Source organism: Xenopus tropicalis, chromosome 9 (assembly GCF_000004195.4).
Source record: "Xenopus tropicalis strain Nigerian chromosome 9, UCB_Xtro_10.0, whole genome shotgun sequence".
NCBI classification, from domain to species: domain Eukaryota; kingdom Metazoa; phylum Chordata; class Amphibia; order Anura; family Pipidae; genus Xenopus; species Xenopus tropicalis.
This window is the reverse complement of record NC_030685.2, coordinates 40,542,201-40,556,753: the sequence shown is the minus strand read 5'-3', so window position 1 is coordinate 40,556,753 and position 14,553 is coordinate 40,542,201. Positions and strand designations below refer to the sequence as shown.

The 14,553-nt window shown below is 39.9% G+C and overlaps 2 protein-coding genes across 7 annotated transcripts in view; one reads left to right on the top strand and one right to left on the bottom strand.

Moving 5' to 3' along the window:
• The window catches only part of nprl3 (NPR3-like, GATOR1 complex subunit), a 60,873-nt gene extending 47,323 nt beyond the window's left edge, over positions 1-13,550 (bottom strand). For 2 of the 6 annotated variants that reach the window (XM_012969958.3, XM_012969957.3), the window contains exons 1-2: positions 13,386-13,549; positions 7,126-7,247 (exon numbers count right to left, since the gene is read on the bottom strand). The gene's annotated coding sequence lies outside the window, so the exon portion shown is untranslated. 6 annotated transcript variants of the gene reach the window in all.
• Positions 722-4,302, top strand: hbz (hemoglobin subunit zeta). The gene is made up of 3 exons (XM_031893852.1): positions 722-734; positions 3,270-3,517; positions 4,096-4,302. The coding sequence occupies exons 1-3, from the start codon at positions 722-724 to the stop codon at positions 4,222-4,224; spliced, it is 390 nt and encodes a 129-aa protein (XP_031749712.1). The 3' UTR covers positions 4,225-4,302.
• Positions 13,551-14,553: the final 1,003 nt, after the last annotated feature.

The window sequence follows — 14,553 nt, the reverse complement described above, 5'->3', positions numbered from 1 at the left end:
TAAATCTGAAACGCCTGAAATTTTCTTCCCTCCGGCATTCATGTATATCATGTACGCCACTGTGTATCTTTCCCATTGACAATTTTCATTAATGCTGGTTGGAAGGAAACTTTGGACATTTTATTGCCTGGGGGGCAGATTTATTGGAGGTGCCAAAATGTCTTGTCTTGTGTACCAGTACCCTAACAGTGCAATTAAAGAATGGTTTCATTTATTACCACCTCCTTGATTTTTCACACCACTTGTGTGAGTAGAAAAAGTATTTCAATTACCGTATATACTCAAGTATAAGCAGAGTTTTTCAGCACAAATAATGTGCTGAAAAAGTAACCCTCGGCTTATACTCGAGTATATATATGGATTCTCGCAGCTGCAATGCAATGGAGGACCTTAAGTTGGTGGAGACGTGCCCGGCAGGAGAGAACTGCTGCCCTTTCTGTGTAGACGCGCTGCTGGGTACGAGCGCTCCTATGTAGACGCGCTGCTGTGTACGAGCGCTTCTATGTAGACGCGCTGCTGGGTACGAGCGCTTCTGTGTAGACGCGCTGCTGGGTACGAGCGCTCCTGTAATACCTGTGTCCGCGGTGCAGAGGCGCCTCGATGACGTCATTGCGCCATTCTTTTCGGCACGAGTCTCTAGGCGCGCGTTGCCTAGCAACCGGAGACGCCCGGGGAGTGTGCGATGGCCCCTTATCTCCGATGTATGGTAGGCAGATCCGCAATGTCTCCCAGGCGTGAGTGCCTGCGCTGCTCCTAGGGTAGCTCTGCGTATCCTGAGCAGGGATCCTGTGTGCCTGATGGTGCTGCCATGTTGCGCTCCTGTGTAGGGTAGGGGAGGGGGGGCAGCTTTGGGCAGCTCTGCATGTACCATTATGGGACCTATGCGCTCTTTTAGTGCTGCTAAGTTCCGAACCGATGGGAAGTGCATCAAGCCGTGGCGCCCCACAATGGCACACGTTCACTGACAAAGGCACATGGGGCACACATTCACTAAAAAGGGCACATGGGGCACACATTCACTAAAAAGGGCACATGGGGCACACATTCACTAAAAAGGGCACATGGGGCACACATTCACTGACAAAAGCACATGGGGCACACATTCACTGACAAAAGCACATGGGGCACACATTGTGTACAGCAAGTACTTGATAATTAGTATGGCAGCTTCCTTAGCCTTCCCAAACTTGCTTTTGTCTGCTGCTGTAGCATATTTCTTTCTCTAAAGTTATCTATTATTTATTTATCTGTTATTTGATTATTGAAACTTAGCAGTAGCGGCTGCATTTCCCACCCTAGGCTTATACTCGAGTCAATAAGTTTTTCCAGTTTTCTTAGGTAAAATTAGGTACCTCGGCTTATATTCGAGTATATACGGTACCCCGCCTTCTTTCTGTATAATGAACTACTCCATACCTATTCAGACTTAAAAGTGAGTAAGGGCCCTGCCACATGTGGTGGATTCTCAGCCTGCAGATAAAAATATTTATATAAGTAAATAAAATTAGGTCTGTATAAAAAACCCTTTCTGTCTCCTGTTGCAAGAGCCTAAAGCTTGCCAAACACATACCGATAAAACTGTATGATTTTTGGACAGTGTGTGGGCTCCGAATTATCGTATTTTGGTCGAATAATTATAAAATCTTCTGATTTGTAATTTAAGGGCTTTATCCTACAATTTCAGTCTGAATGTTAGTTTCCGAACATTGCATTTAAACATACGACCGATATCTAAATGTTCGTTGGAAGAAGACTAAAATCTGAACGTGTATGGCCACCTGAATACTGAGACAGAACGGGGTTTTTATACAGACCTAATTTTATTTGCTTATATAAATGTAGCTGATTAGTAGGGTGGGGAAACAGATACATTGTTTAAGTTAAAAAGAATTGTATAGATCTGTGTTTTGTGTGCAAAGTTCACCTGGAACAATAGCTGGCATGCAAAATCAGGTAGGACTTCTTGCTAGGCCTTTACAAATATCATCCACTGACAGGAACCAAAGTTAGTAGAATACTGGAACAACTCACTTATGTGAACTCTCCAGCTGCCACTCAGGCATATCAAGGATGCTTTTGTCTGCATTGTCTTACAAACTGCTTTCACCTCCTCTAGGAAAACAGTTTTCATGTGTGAATTACAGTAAGCAAGACACTTTGGGCCTCATTAATAAAAAGTGCAAAAGCATTACAATCTGCCAGAATTTCACAGGACTTTCATTTGCTGCAATGCAACAACAATGGTAAAAATTACATTAGGGTTAATTTACTAACATAGGTACTAACTTGCACAAGTTCAGTTGTGAGTAGCAACCAGGTCTATATTTTTGTTTTTTTACTTTCAAAACTAATTGCTGATGGGTTGTTAGTGCCAATTGCACTTGTGCAAGTTAGCATATATGTTAGTAAATAAGCCACAATGACCATATTTACCATTACTTTCTTTAAACACAACAATATTTTTTGACTGAAAACCAAGACAATAAACAAGAGGGCAAACAAACACTGCTCATAAATAAGTCCTATTGTATTACTATGGACCTGTGTTTTTTTAATATAATGTTATTGTTTCATTGTATTTGCTATTTTATAAATCTGCTGATATTTCCCTATTGCTCCTTATTACTTACTAAATTCATATTAACATGCTAGTGCATAGTGGACACTGATAATGTAATAACATTATAACATCTTTGAATTTAAATATGAAGTGTGCAGATTTCTTTGCATTTTTGTATTTTTTTACCTCATTTTTTTATTCTTGCAGCGTATGCGCTGATTTTCTGTCATATAACAAACCTAAATCAAACCTTATGAAAATTATATTTTCAAACAGATCTCCTAATAAAATAAAAGAGTGATTTGCAGAGAACTTCATAGCCCAATGATTAAAATGCATTTTCACTGAGTTTTATATATACACAGCAGTTTACTTCAACTAAAGAGATAATCAATGGAGATATTTTTTCCAGCATCTGGGTGGTGTTTGAAACTGACAAATGATATTGGATGGTTGCCAGATTCTGCTGACCCTTCCTCTATAAAACCTCGGGCGTACAAGGGGCAGCACAAGCATTTTTTTAGGTTTTCATCTGAAACCAATAATCAAAACACAAGCAAGATGCTTTTCTCTGATGAATTGTTTAATGTCAGACTTTTTTTTTTTAAATTAATTATTGGTTTTTCTGTTGCACATTTGTTTTTGTCCCATAAAACTGTTGTAATCAGTACTGTTCCATTAAATGTAATATGTTGCCCATATCTATAAGAAAATTCAGATGTTTTTGCAGTATTTGTTCTTGATATTTCCAGGCTATTTCTGAGCTACCCTCAGACCAAGACATACTTCAGCCACTTTGACTTGGGTTCCGGATCTCATGATCTTCAAGTTCATGGAGGAAAGGTCCTTGGTGCCATTGGAGAGGCCACCAAACATTTGGACAACCTGGATGAAGCTCTGTCCAAGCTGAGTGACCTGCATGCTTATAACCTGAGAGTAGATCCAGGAAATTTTAGGGTAGGTTGTTATTCAGTAAAATAAAATCTATAATAAGGCAGTTACAGGGTAATGTACGTGTGCTACTTGTCCAGCAACCTGTAGCAACGCAGATGATTAGTAAATGGTAACTTCAGATTGGTTTCTAGGGGTTACTAGACAAGTAGCAAACTTTAGACTGTTTTTTACATTAACCCTTAGTATATTTTAAAAAGTAATTTGATTTTTCTGTGCTGGCAGTTTTAAGGTTATGCAGCTCAATTATTATTGGGCCAATGGATAATTCAAATGTCTTTGTACTCATGAGATGTATGTAGGGCCTTTAGTAAACTAGGATGTATCTTGGCAAATTAGATATCTCAATAGCAACCATCAAGAGGAACCCAAACCAGTTTGACACATGCCTGTATGCTTACTGTTGTTCTCAAATGTTTACATGTCCAATACCTATCCAAATGACTAGATTTAGTTTACTTTGAGAGGCTTAAATGTTTTTAATGCAGGTGGTATGAGAGACAGCATTCAACTACATATTTAGAAATCTAATTACAATCTTTATTGTAATTGTATTATTGATGACTATTTCTTTTTTCCTGCAGTTGCTGTCTCACACTATCCAAGTTACTCTGGCTGCCCACTTCCAGGCTGATTTTGATGCAACAGCCCAGGCTGCTTGGGACAAGTTTCTTGCCGCTATCTCTACTGTTCTTACCTCCAAGTACAGATAAATTCAGACTGGTCCCTGCAAATGCAGCAAAAATGAAACGCCACTAACAGATTAATAAAGTTTATAAAATACATTTAAATCTGTTGAGTGAATTTAATTTGTTTTAGTCTATGGAAAATAAAAAAAAATGCAGTTTAAGAGCTAAAATCTTTTATTTGTGTGAAGCATTAATTCAGAACACTGTACTGCCTGGTTAGAAGGCAACAGTTCCTCAGTTGCTAGGTGTAAAGAATAATATACCGTATATACTCGAGTTTAAGCCGATCCGAATATAAGCCGAGGTACCTAATTTTACATAAGAAAACTTGAAAAACTTATTGACTCGAGTATAAGCCTAGGGTGGGAATTGCAGCAGCTACTGCTAAGTTTCAATAATCAAAATAAATACCAATGAAATTACATTAAATGATGCATCAGTGGGGTATATGTTTTTAAGAAAAACAGTAAACTAGCTCTGTAAGTGGAGAAAGGGGTCAACAAAAACAATATGGTATCAACAATGATACCTTAAGAGTACTACCCCCTTAGCTCAATCTGCAACCCAGCTAAAACACAAAGTTAAAATCCTTCAAAACTATATATAGTTTATATAGAATATAAAGTGCAATATCTAGTGCAGGATGGGACAGGTGAGGATGGTAAATGAAGATGAATTTGGGAGCAGGCCAGGGCACTGGAGGGTCTGGTTGCAGGTGGCCTAATTTGCACACAAAGGACAGAGGGTGCTAGTTTGGAGGGACCCATGGCACCCGACTCGAGTATAAGCCGAGGGTGACTTTTTCAGCACATTTTGGGTGCTGAAAAACTAGGCTTATACTCGAGTATATACAGTACATAAACATATGAAGATATAGCTGTAATGCAGTAAGCAGGATTTAGGGAGAAATCTAATTCACAATACATATATGTCATGTAAGAAACTACCATACACAGTGCTGTTAATATAGAAATATTTATTAGGTTGATAGAATGCTCTATAATACAGTGTGTTTCGCATAATGTTTTAACTGCACATTTTCCACTTTATATTTGTTTATTTTTTCATCATGTGCCCCTTGAAGGGAAAAAAAACATCAGTTGACCATGCACAGGATCATTAAAATAAACACTGTTCACAAATTTAAGGAGCCCTCAACCAAATAAAACCTGTTTTTCCTTTATAAAAAAAAAAAAAAGTAATTGTAAGATGATTTCAATATACATTAATTATTTTGAATGGTTTTTAAAGATATTTGTAAGGGTGAAGACACACTATGCTACTAGTAGCAGCTACTTTTTTACAGCTACTAAACTCCAGAAAATATCCTGCAGTAGACAATACTGAAAATTGCCTCTACTAAAACACACGTAGAGACAATTATCAGTAAATGATCAGCATTGTCTATTTTAGTAGCCACGACAAGTAGCTGCTACTAGTAGCTCTGTGTGTGTTCACCCTAAATGTAATTGCAGTCAAAAACGCAGTCTCTTCAAACAATGTAACTGGAGTCAGGTCTCTTCCAGTTATTTAATTAGTTGGCTTTCAATATTGTTTTAGAAGTCAGAGTGAAGAGTACAGAAAATATAACAGACAAATACTACTAGTAATAGCAATTCTTATTTTATTAGTATGGTTTAATGTTTTTGCATAACTTATGCAGCCAACTTACACAGCATAAATCCTTACAGACTTGGGGGCTGATTTACTAATCCACGAATCCGAATGAGAAAAATTCGGATTGGAAACGAACATTTTGCGACTTTTTCGTCGCCGTTATGACTTTCCCGTAAATTGTCGCAACTTTTTCCTAACCGGTACGACTTGTGCGAATTGTCGCGGCTTTTTCATAGCCATAACAAATTTCGTGAATTGTCGCGACTTTTTCATTGCCATTATGCCTTTGGAGAATTGTCGTGACTTTTTCATTGCCATTATGCCTTTGGAGAATTTTCACAACTTTTTCATTGCCATTATGCCTTTGGAGAATTGTCGCGACTTTTTCATTGCCATTATGCCTTTGGAGAATTGTCGCGACTTTTTCATTGCCATTATGCCTTTGGAGAATTGTCGCGACTTTTTCATAGCCATTACGACTTTCGCGAATTATCGCAACTTTCGTATTGAGAGCTCGAAAAAGTCGCGACAATTCGCGAAAAAGTCGCAAAGTACCGATCATTACGAAAAAAACGCATTCGGACGCTTTTCGGACGTTCGTGGATTAGTAAATGTGCCCCTTGGAGTCTATCTCTCATAGAAGCATAAATTATTTGGTTGCAATGGGTGGTGAAATATAAGAAGTAATGCAAAAATCCAAAAGGAATCTCTCTAATAGAGGTTAAGAAATGTTTTATCCTTGACAGAAAATAGACCCAAAAGAACACTGACACAAGTTTGATCATGTCCAGTCCACAAAAAGTAACATAGGTTATCCATGATGAATCATTAGTATGTTTGTCTCATCGCTGGCATAAGAAATCAATGTGTATAAGGGCTAAACTCCACTGAAACATTTGTTGGATAGTGCCAGATCAACAAAACACATCACAGGTTGCATGAATCAAAATAAGGGGGAAATTCTTATATACTCGCTATAATTTTCCTTTCCTGGACTGTACCATGGCAGTGGGCACTAATAGGTTAACCACTTCCAAAGCAAAACAACAAGAAGACCAAATAAAAAAAATCTATTACGGTACACTGTCTAAGCTAAGGTAAATATTAGGGAGGGGTCGTGCCCACTTCCATGTCACAGTCCAGGAAAATTACAGTAATTACAAAAGAATTTTCCCCTTTTTCTGTTCTCTGAATGACTGTGGTTACCAACAGGACATACCCTAGCAGTAATCAGACATTAGGGTGGGGTTATAAATTTATTATGAACACACAACTGAAGAAAGGACTAAATGTCCAAAAAAGGCCTACCTGGGGTGGTGACTATCCCTGGGTCTCGTAGGTGAAATCAACCCTCTCTCTCTCTCTCTCTCTCTCTCTCTCTTACCCCCTAGAGGATGAGCATGGCCTGTGGCTCCTCGAACTCATAGTCACTGTAACAAAAATACAGTATAAGTAGCCATAAAACCACACTGGTGATTCTGGAGCCTTGCAATACACCCAATAATAATCATACGTAACAAAATTTTGTATGAATTATCGTTCCAACAATTTTCGTACTATGGTGATCAGCTGTTTAGCCAGACAAGGTTAGAAAATTTGTCTGATAAAGATAATATCTGTGCATGTATTGCCTATCCTACAATTTATATCAGGAACATTTTTTTACACTTTTTGTCTGGATATTATTAATGGTCCAAACATCACCCAGTTTGGTGTTTTTTAGGGCTTTAATCCTACAATTTCAGTCTGAATGTTAGTTTTAGACTGTTGCATTAAACCATGGGTCAATACCACATTTGTGGACTAAAATCTAACCGTTTATAGCCACCTTTATTTACATAAAGGCTCCCCCAACTTGCCGGCAGCTATGGCTGTTTGAGAAAACAAAATGCGGCAAGAGGCAAGATCCGCTCATCAGTTTGGCTTTTAAAACATGGCCCACATGACCGATGACATAACCTGCAGGCACATGCGCAGAACTGGTTGTCTGTGATGGTGCCTTATAGCGTAAATCTAATTACTGCACCCGAGGAGACTTACTGCCTGACTGTGCTCAATTTGTCTGGCTACAAAGCTTCCACCGGCTACATGATGAACTGGCAGCTTCAGTGGGGCTGAGAGACCAGATCCTCACCGGAGCACCATCCTTAGTGAGGACAGGAAGAAAAAGCATGAAGTGTGTGGGGGGGGGGGGCTCTTTTTATTGGCTATGCCTATCAGTGGAGCTACACACAAGAGCATATAGGAGCGAATCCACCTTATTCTGAAAGTGGGCCCTTTGCCACATGCAACTGTGCCTTTAAACATCCAATAGGGTTCAAGGAAGATGCATTTGAGGCATTTTCTAAAGGCTTTGTGACTTTAGGGAACTGGCTTTGCTGCAGCTAAATTCACCTACTCTCTTTGTGGCAGGGAGCTGTCAAGTCACCTTCCCTAATATTCGTAGGGCAGTACTGTCCATCTTCTGTGGTACTGATGGCCGATAATGGAAGCCAGTTTTGACCACTCCCTTTTTAAAACCACACCCACTTTAAACACGACCTATGTTATCACAAGAGCTTTTAAGACCATGCCCACATTAATGGAAGTAGCACACCAAAAAAAAAAAAAAAATAATAATTGGTGCTCACTGCAGGGATATCACCCTTCACTCAAAGTTTATTATGTCATATTAAGACACATCTTTAAATCCATATGCCTTCTCCTCCCCTGTGGATAGTAACACCAACACACACCTTAGAGACCTTACAACTATTTTGCAAATACTAACAAACTCCCAGAGAAATCCCCTGTCAGGCTCGCTTTCCACAGGCAGCACTGGACAAGCAGAGTATGGCACACGCAAGTAGCATAGGGCAGGCAGTATAGCACACACAGGCAGCACTGGGCAGGCAGAGTATATGACACACAGCCAGCATAGGGCACGCAGAGTGAGGCACACATAGACAGCATAGGTCAGGGCAGGCACAATAGAGAAGGAGACAGGGACAACTCTAACATGAACAGTTTGTACTGTTCTATATACAATGACAGAATTCTGGAATTTCTGAGGTGTTAACAGGTGAACAAGGCAGGCCTTACAGGTGTGAATAAAAAACAAAAAAACAATTCAGTTGCACCATCCCTTCCTTAGTACCTAGAATCTCCCATTTAACCTAAAAAATAACCTTTATTGTATCACCATAAAAACAAAAGTGCTTAACTAGCCATAACAAAAAAAGAAAATATAACCAACAGCAGGACTATCCTACTGGTGCTGTCAACCAATGTGTAGTGTAAGGCAACTCGTCCAAACAGTGCAGTCTCTGGGGTTTTAGGAAGATTGCAGGGATCAGATTGGTCTCAGAAAACAACAGTTCACACCCAGCATTTAGTTTTAAGCTGACCTCAATCAGCTTTATTCATATATAACCGGCACACAGGAGTATATTGGAAAACAAAACATAAAAATAAATCCTAGCCTGTCCGGCTCTAACTAACATACAGCAGCTCCCTCTCTATGCAATAGAGAGGATCTAGCATCCAACTCTACAAAAAAAAAACAGTAGTTTGTTTGGTTACTCACTGTGTCCGGCTCTCTCCTTACTGCATGCAGGCAGTTCCCCAGGAAGGGAGAGAGTGAGTAACTCTGGAGACAACATGTTTAAAGGGGTTTCCCCTGAAGCCTAACAAGGCCACTAATTAGCCAGGCTTCACCAAAACCTGGATAGCCTGGTGAATGGAAGTCCCACCCGCTCACTTCCATTCACTCCAGGGCCCTTTTTACTGGCTTTTCCAAAAGCCGAATGCAGTGAAAGAACACTCTTTTACTGCTGACATACTTTCCCTGGAGCTTAGTATATATAAGAGAGAAATCTGGGAGAAATATAAACACCTTCCACCTCTAATGCAGCATTTCTCTCACAGTAGATTAGCCAAATTCCACCCAAATCAGCTTAGACAATATACCATCCACCCTCCCTCATGTCCACAGCTGTAGAAGTCCTGTCTATGCCTTATTAAAAAGCACCTTACAGGTGTGAACAATGCAGGACATTGTAGGTGTGAACAATACAGGATCATACAAGGGTTTACAACCTGAATCTCAGTACTGATATCACTGAAAGCTTACACAAAGGTAAGCAGTCACAGATGGGGGCGACACAAGGTGGGGGGCAACAAAATCTAGAGGATTTTGTCTCTGTATAGTTATCTCTACACAGTTTAAAATGCCTGAGGTCCCATTATGGACATCTAAAAAATGAGATGCTTCTGTGGTCTGAGTACTGTGACCAGACAATCTTCTTGGCATTGTAAATATTGGAGAGATGACTGGATAGTCTGTGATTGTAGCTACATGCAAATGTGGGCAAGGACACGTAATTACATATATGCAGTTAGTGCTCTTCCAGTTTCGATAACTTTGAATGTTATAAAGTTAAACATATTGCTATCCTTAATTTTCTAAGTGCTCCTAAAGCAGCTACAGAAGGAACAGCCAGCACAGAGATGGAATCCTCTTCATTTTTACCTGCCCCTGTGGTTATTTTACCCCTTTTCAAATTGGCTTTTGGTTAAAGGGGTGGTTCACCTTTCTATTAACTTTAAGTATGTCACAGAATGTCTTGTTCCTAACAACGCTGCAGCTGGTCTTCACTGTTATTATTTGCAAAAAATAATACTCTAGCAACCAGATAGCTGCTGAAATTCCAAAATGGAGAGTGCTAAACAAAAAGCTAGATATCTAAAAACAAAAACACACAAAAAAAATTATAAAATAAAATGGCATTTTTATGTATTTTGGTAAAACAGAGTTGGTTTGATTGGATTTTGAGTTATGAGAAACAGACCTGTTCAAGTTCATATTACCCCATTATGTACTGTTGTATCCACTAGGCTGGTTAAAGGAGAATGTCAAAATTTAAAAAGCATACTGCCTGATAGTCCTCCTATTGTTTAGTAAAAACGCTGTTCAGCCCCCTTTGGTCTGAGTGCAGTCAGTTGCCCATAGACATTGCCTGATGAGTGCTAATGACTAAATAGAGTGCACCTGTGTGTAATCTAATGTCAGTACAAATACAGCTGCTCTGTGACGGCCTCAGAGGTTGTCTAAGAGAATATTGGGAGCAACAACACCATGAAGTCCAAAGAACACACCAGACAGGTCAGGGATAAAGTTACTGAGAAATTTAAAGCAGGCTTAGGCTACAAAAAGATTTCCAAAGCCTTGAACATCCCACGGAGCACTGTTAAAGCGATCATTCAGAAATGGAAGGAGTATGGCACAACTGTAAACCTACCAAGACAAGGCCGTCCACCTAAACTCACAGGCCCAACAAGGAGAGCGCTGATCAGAAATGCAGCCAAGAGGCCCATGGTGACTCTGGACGAGCTGCAGAGATCTACAGCTCAGGTGGGGGAATCTGTCCATAGGACAACTATTAGTCGTGCACTGCACTAAGTTGGCCTTTATGGAAGAGTGGCAAGAAGAAAGCCATTGTTAACAGAAAACCATAAGAAGTCCCGTTTGCAGTTTGCCACAAGCCATGTGGGGGACACAGCAAACATGTGGAAGAAGGTGCTCTGGTCAGATGAGACCAAAATGGAACTTTTTGGCCAAAATGCAAAACGCTATGTGCGGCGGTAAACTAACACTGCACATCACTCTGAACACACCATCCCCACTGTCAAATATGGTGGTGGCAGCATCATGCTCTGGGGGTGCTTCTCTTCAGCAGGGACAGGGAAGCTGGTAAGAGTTGATGGGAAGATGGATGGATCCAAATACAGGGCAATCTTGGAAGAAAACCTCTTGGAGTCTGCAAAAGACTTGAGACTGAGGCAGATGTTCACCTTCCAGCAGGACAACGACCCTAAACATAAAACCAGGGCAACAATGGAATGGTTTAAAACAAAACACATCCATGTGTTAGAATGGCCCAGTCAAAGTCCAGATCTAAATCCAATCGAGAATCTGTGGCAAGATCTGAAAACTGCTGTTCACAAACGCTGTCCATCTAATCTGACTGAGCTGGAGCTGTTTTGCAAAGAAGAATGGGCAAGGATTTCAGTCTCTAGATGTGCAAAGCTGGTAGAGACATACCCTAAAAGACTGGCAGCTGTAATTGCAGCAAAAGGTGGTTCTACAAAGTATTGACTCAGGGGGCTGAATAATTACACACACCCCACTTTGCAGTTATTTATTTGTAAAAAAATGTTTGGAATCATGTATGATTTCGTTCCTCTTCTCACGTGTACACCACTTTGTATTGGTCTTTCACGTGGAATTCCAATAAAATTGATTCATGTTTGTGGCTGTAATGTGACAAAATGTGGAAAAGTTCAAGGGGGCCGAATATTTTTGCAAGCCACTGTATTGGGTGTTATAGACTCTAAGAGGATTTTAGAGGGGATCCTCTCTACCCCTAAAGGCAGCAATATATGTGGGCTGGCACACAGTACTCTACTTGCAACTTTGTAGAAATGGATGGACACTTGCTAACCTCCTCATTGTAAACGTAGTATTTTTTAATAGAAAAACAAATTCCTAAGAAAACAGCGTGTTTGTCATTTCTACAAGGTTAAAAAATTAACCATATCTTAGTTACTGAAAAACCATACAGCTACTGCATCTCCAATTATCAGCAGTCTACAGTTGTGGGGCACACAAATTAGATATTTGATAAGTGAATATTTACAATTCTGACATTTGCTCCATGCTCAGATCTCAGGCCTGGATCTTGACAACTCCCCTGCTAGCTGTTTTTGCTGTTACATTACTCCAAGTGGACCCCCCCCCCCCCCCCCCCCCCCCCCCCCCCCCAGCTGCCCTAGGCCCTGGTCTTTGTGGCCTCACCACATATCCAGGCCTGGTGGACCTGTATCTCCACAGGTGAAACTTGCCACCCTGCAGTATTTTTTAGCCTTGGTGTAAGAATGTAAGAACCAAACACACAGCTTTGCCGTCTCTTCTTTGCATCCAAACTGGACTAGTATATTACAGGTAACATAATCTAGCCCAGAAATGTTATTGAAAATGACATTTTGTAAAATCTAGGCTTATGGCAATTGTATGTGAATGTAGGGTCATTTAGTTTTAGACATTGAAATTATGATATGATCCAAAACATGTTATACAAAAGTGGGAAAATTTCTGTTATAGGGAATAGTCACAATCCACAATACATCTGACATCAAAGAGAAATGTTAAAGGTGCCATTGTCATACTTGTCTGCCATTCCTCTGTCAGTGCCTCTTCTTTTATGTTGTATTCCGGCTCTAATGTGAGGGGAGAACTCCCTATAAATATTAGGAATATGTGCACAATGCAGTGTGTAAGCCTTTTATTAATACGGTTACTGATAAAGGGCACATTTACTTAAGGCTGATAAGTATGCCTGAATTGATTTCTATATCTGTCTCTGTAAATTAAACAAGGGATAAATTATCCATCATGTATAGAATGTCAATATAAAAGCATGTACTTTTTACAGAAAAATTATTTGAATATTACAAACACACTGAATTTTACCAAAATACCTGTTCAACAAACAGTATAAAAAAAAAACTTATGCATGGGGTCAACTTACAAATTAGGGTTACCATTCATCCCCGTACGACGGGGGTCTACCCAGTTTCACACAGCTATCCCCGTGTGGCGAAAAAAAAAACCCCGTGAATTCCCTAGATCGTCAGGCAATCAAGCAGCCAGCTTAGGAGGTCCTTCGGCACAGTAGACGTCACTTCGCAAATTGGCCAATCAGGCCCCCATCTACAGATACGGAAGGAAGACAGAAATGCGCAGGACAAGACAAAAGCGCACACGAACAAGCAGGCAAGCATAAACGGTAGCGCTAATATACAAACCAGTGAGAACACCCCTTTCTAAACAAAAGCCATTCCTTTGAGTAAAAATGTGCCCGCATACAAAATCTTGTCATCCTTAGCCATCAGGCTGTGCCCCTTATTCATAGTTTTGGTCCAACCCAATAATCTTGGCACATCCGCTTTTGATCAATGAGATCAATATAAATACTCTCACAGGGCGTTGCTGATATTTACATAATAATATTTTGAGACAATAAGAAAAACTTATTAGAACAGGTATTTTTGAACACAGATGCTGTATTTAAAGTAATCCTTACTTGTCATATAGGGCAGGCATGTCAAACCTGTGCCCAGGAAAGAGTGAACTGCAATTATTATTATAAGAATAATAATAAAAGTATATTAATAACCTTATTAAATACTTCAGACTACAGGGAACAATTCATAACAAGAGGGCTAGTAGCCAGATTCAGTATCATTCATGCTGTGTTCATTTCAGTTTGCGATCTTGACCAATTATTACGTTTACTTTTTCAAGAAGCTGCCACCTTAGTTTAGAGACCCTGTGCCTAATTTATCCGGTGCCCAATGAGGTGAAGACTGTAGAAATGTTTGTGCTTCTCCTTGATCTATTCATTTAAATGGATAATAAATATATATGATGCTGTTGGTATAATTAGGGGGGGTATAGTGGTTTATCCCCAAAAAGGTACTAAATATTCCCTGAGGGGCTTTTATACCTGTAACTTGGTCAGCATGGTGTATTGCATAAAATGCCTGTATGGCTTGGCATACATAGGACAATCAGGACAGTTAGAAGCTTGCATTTATGGTCCATGGTGCAGTTAAAGTCTGCTTAAATTAGCATAAGTCTGTTACTGGAAATTGCCAGCCACCCTCAAATGAACAATCAAAGTTCTGTCGGGGTTC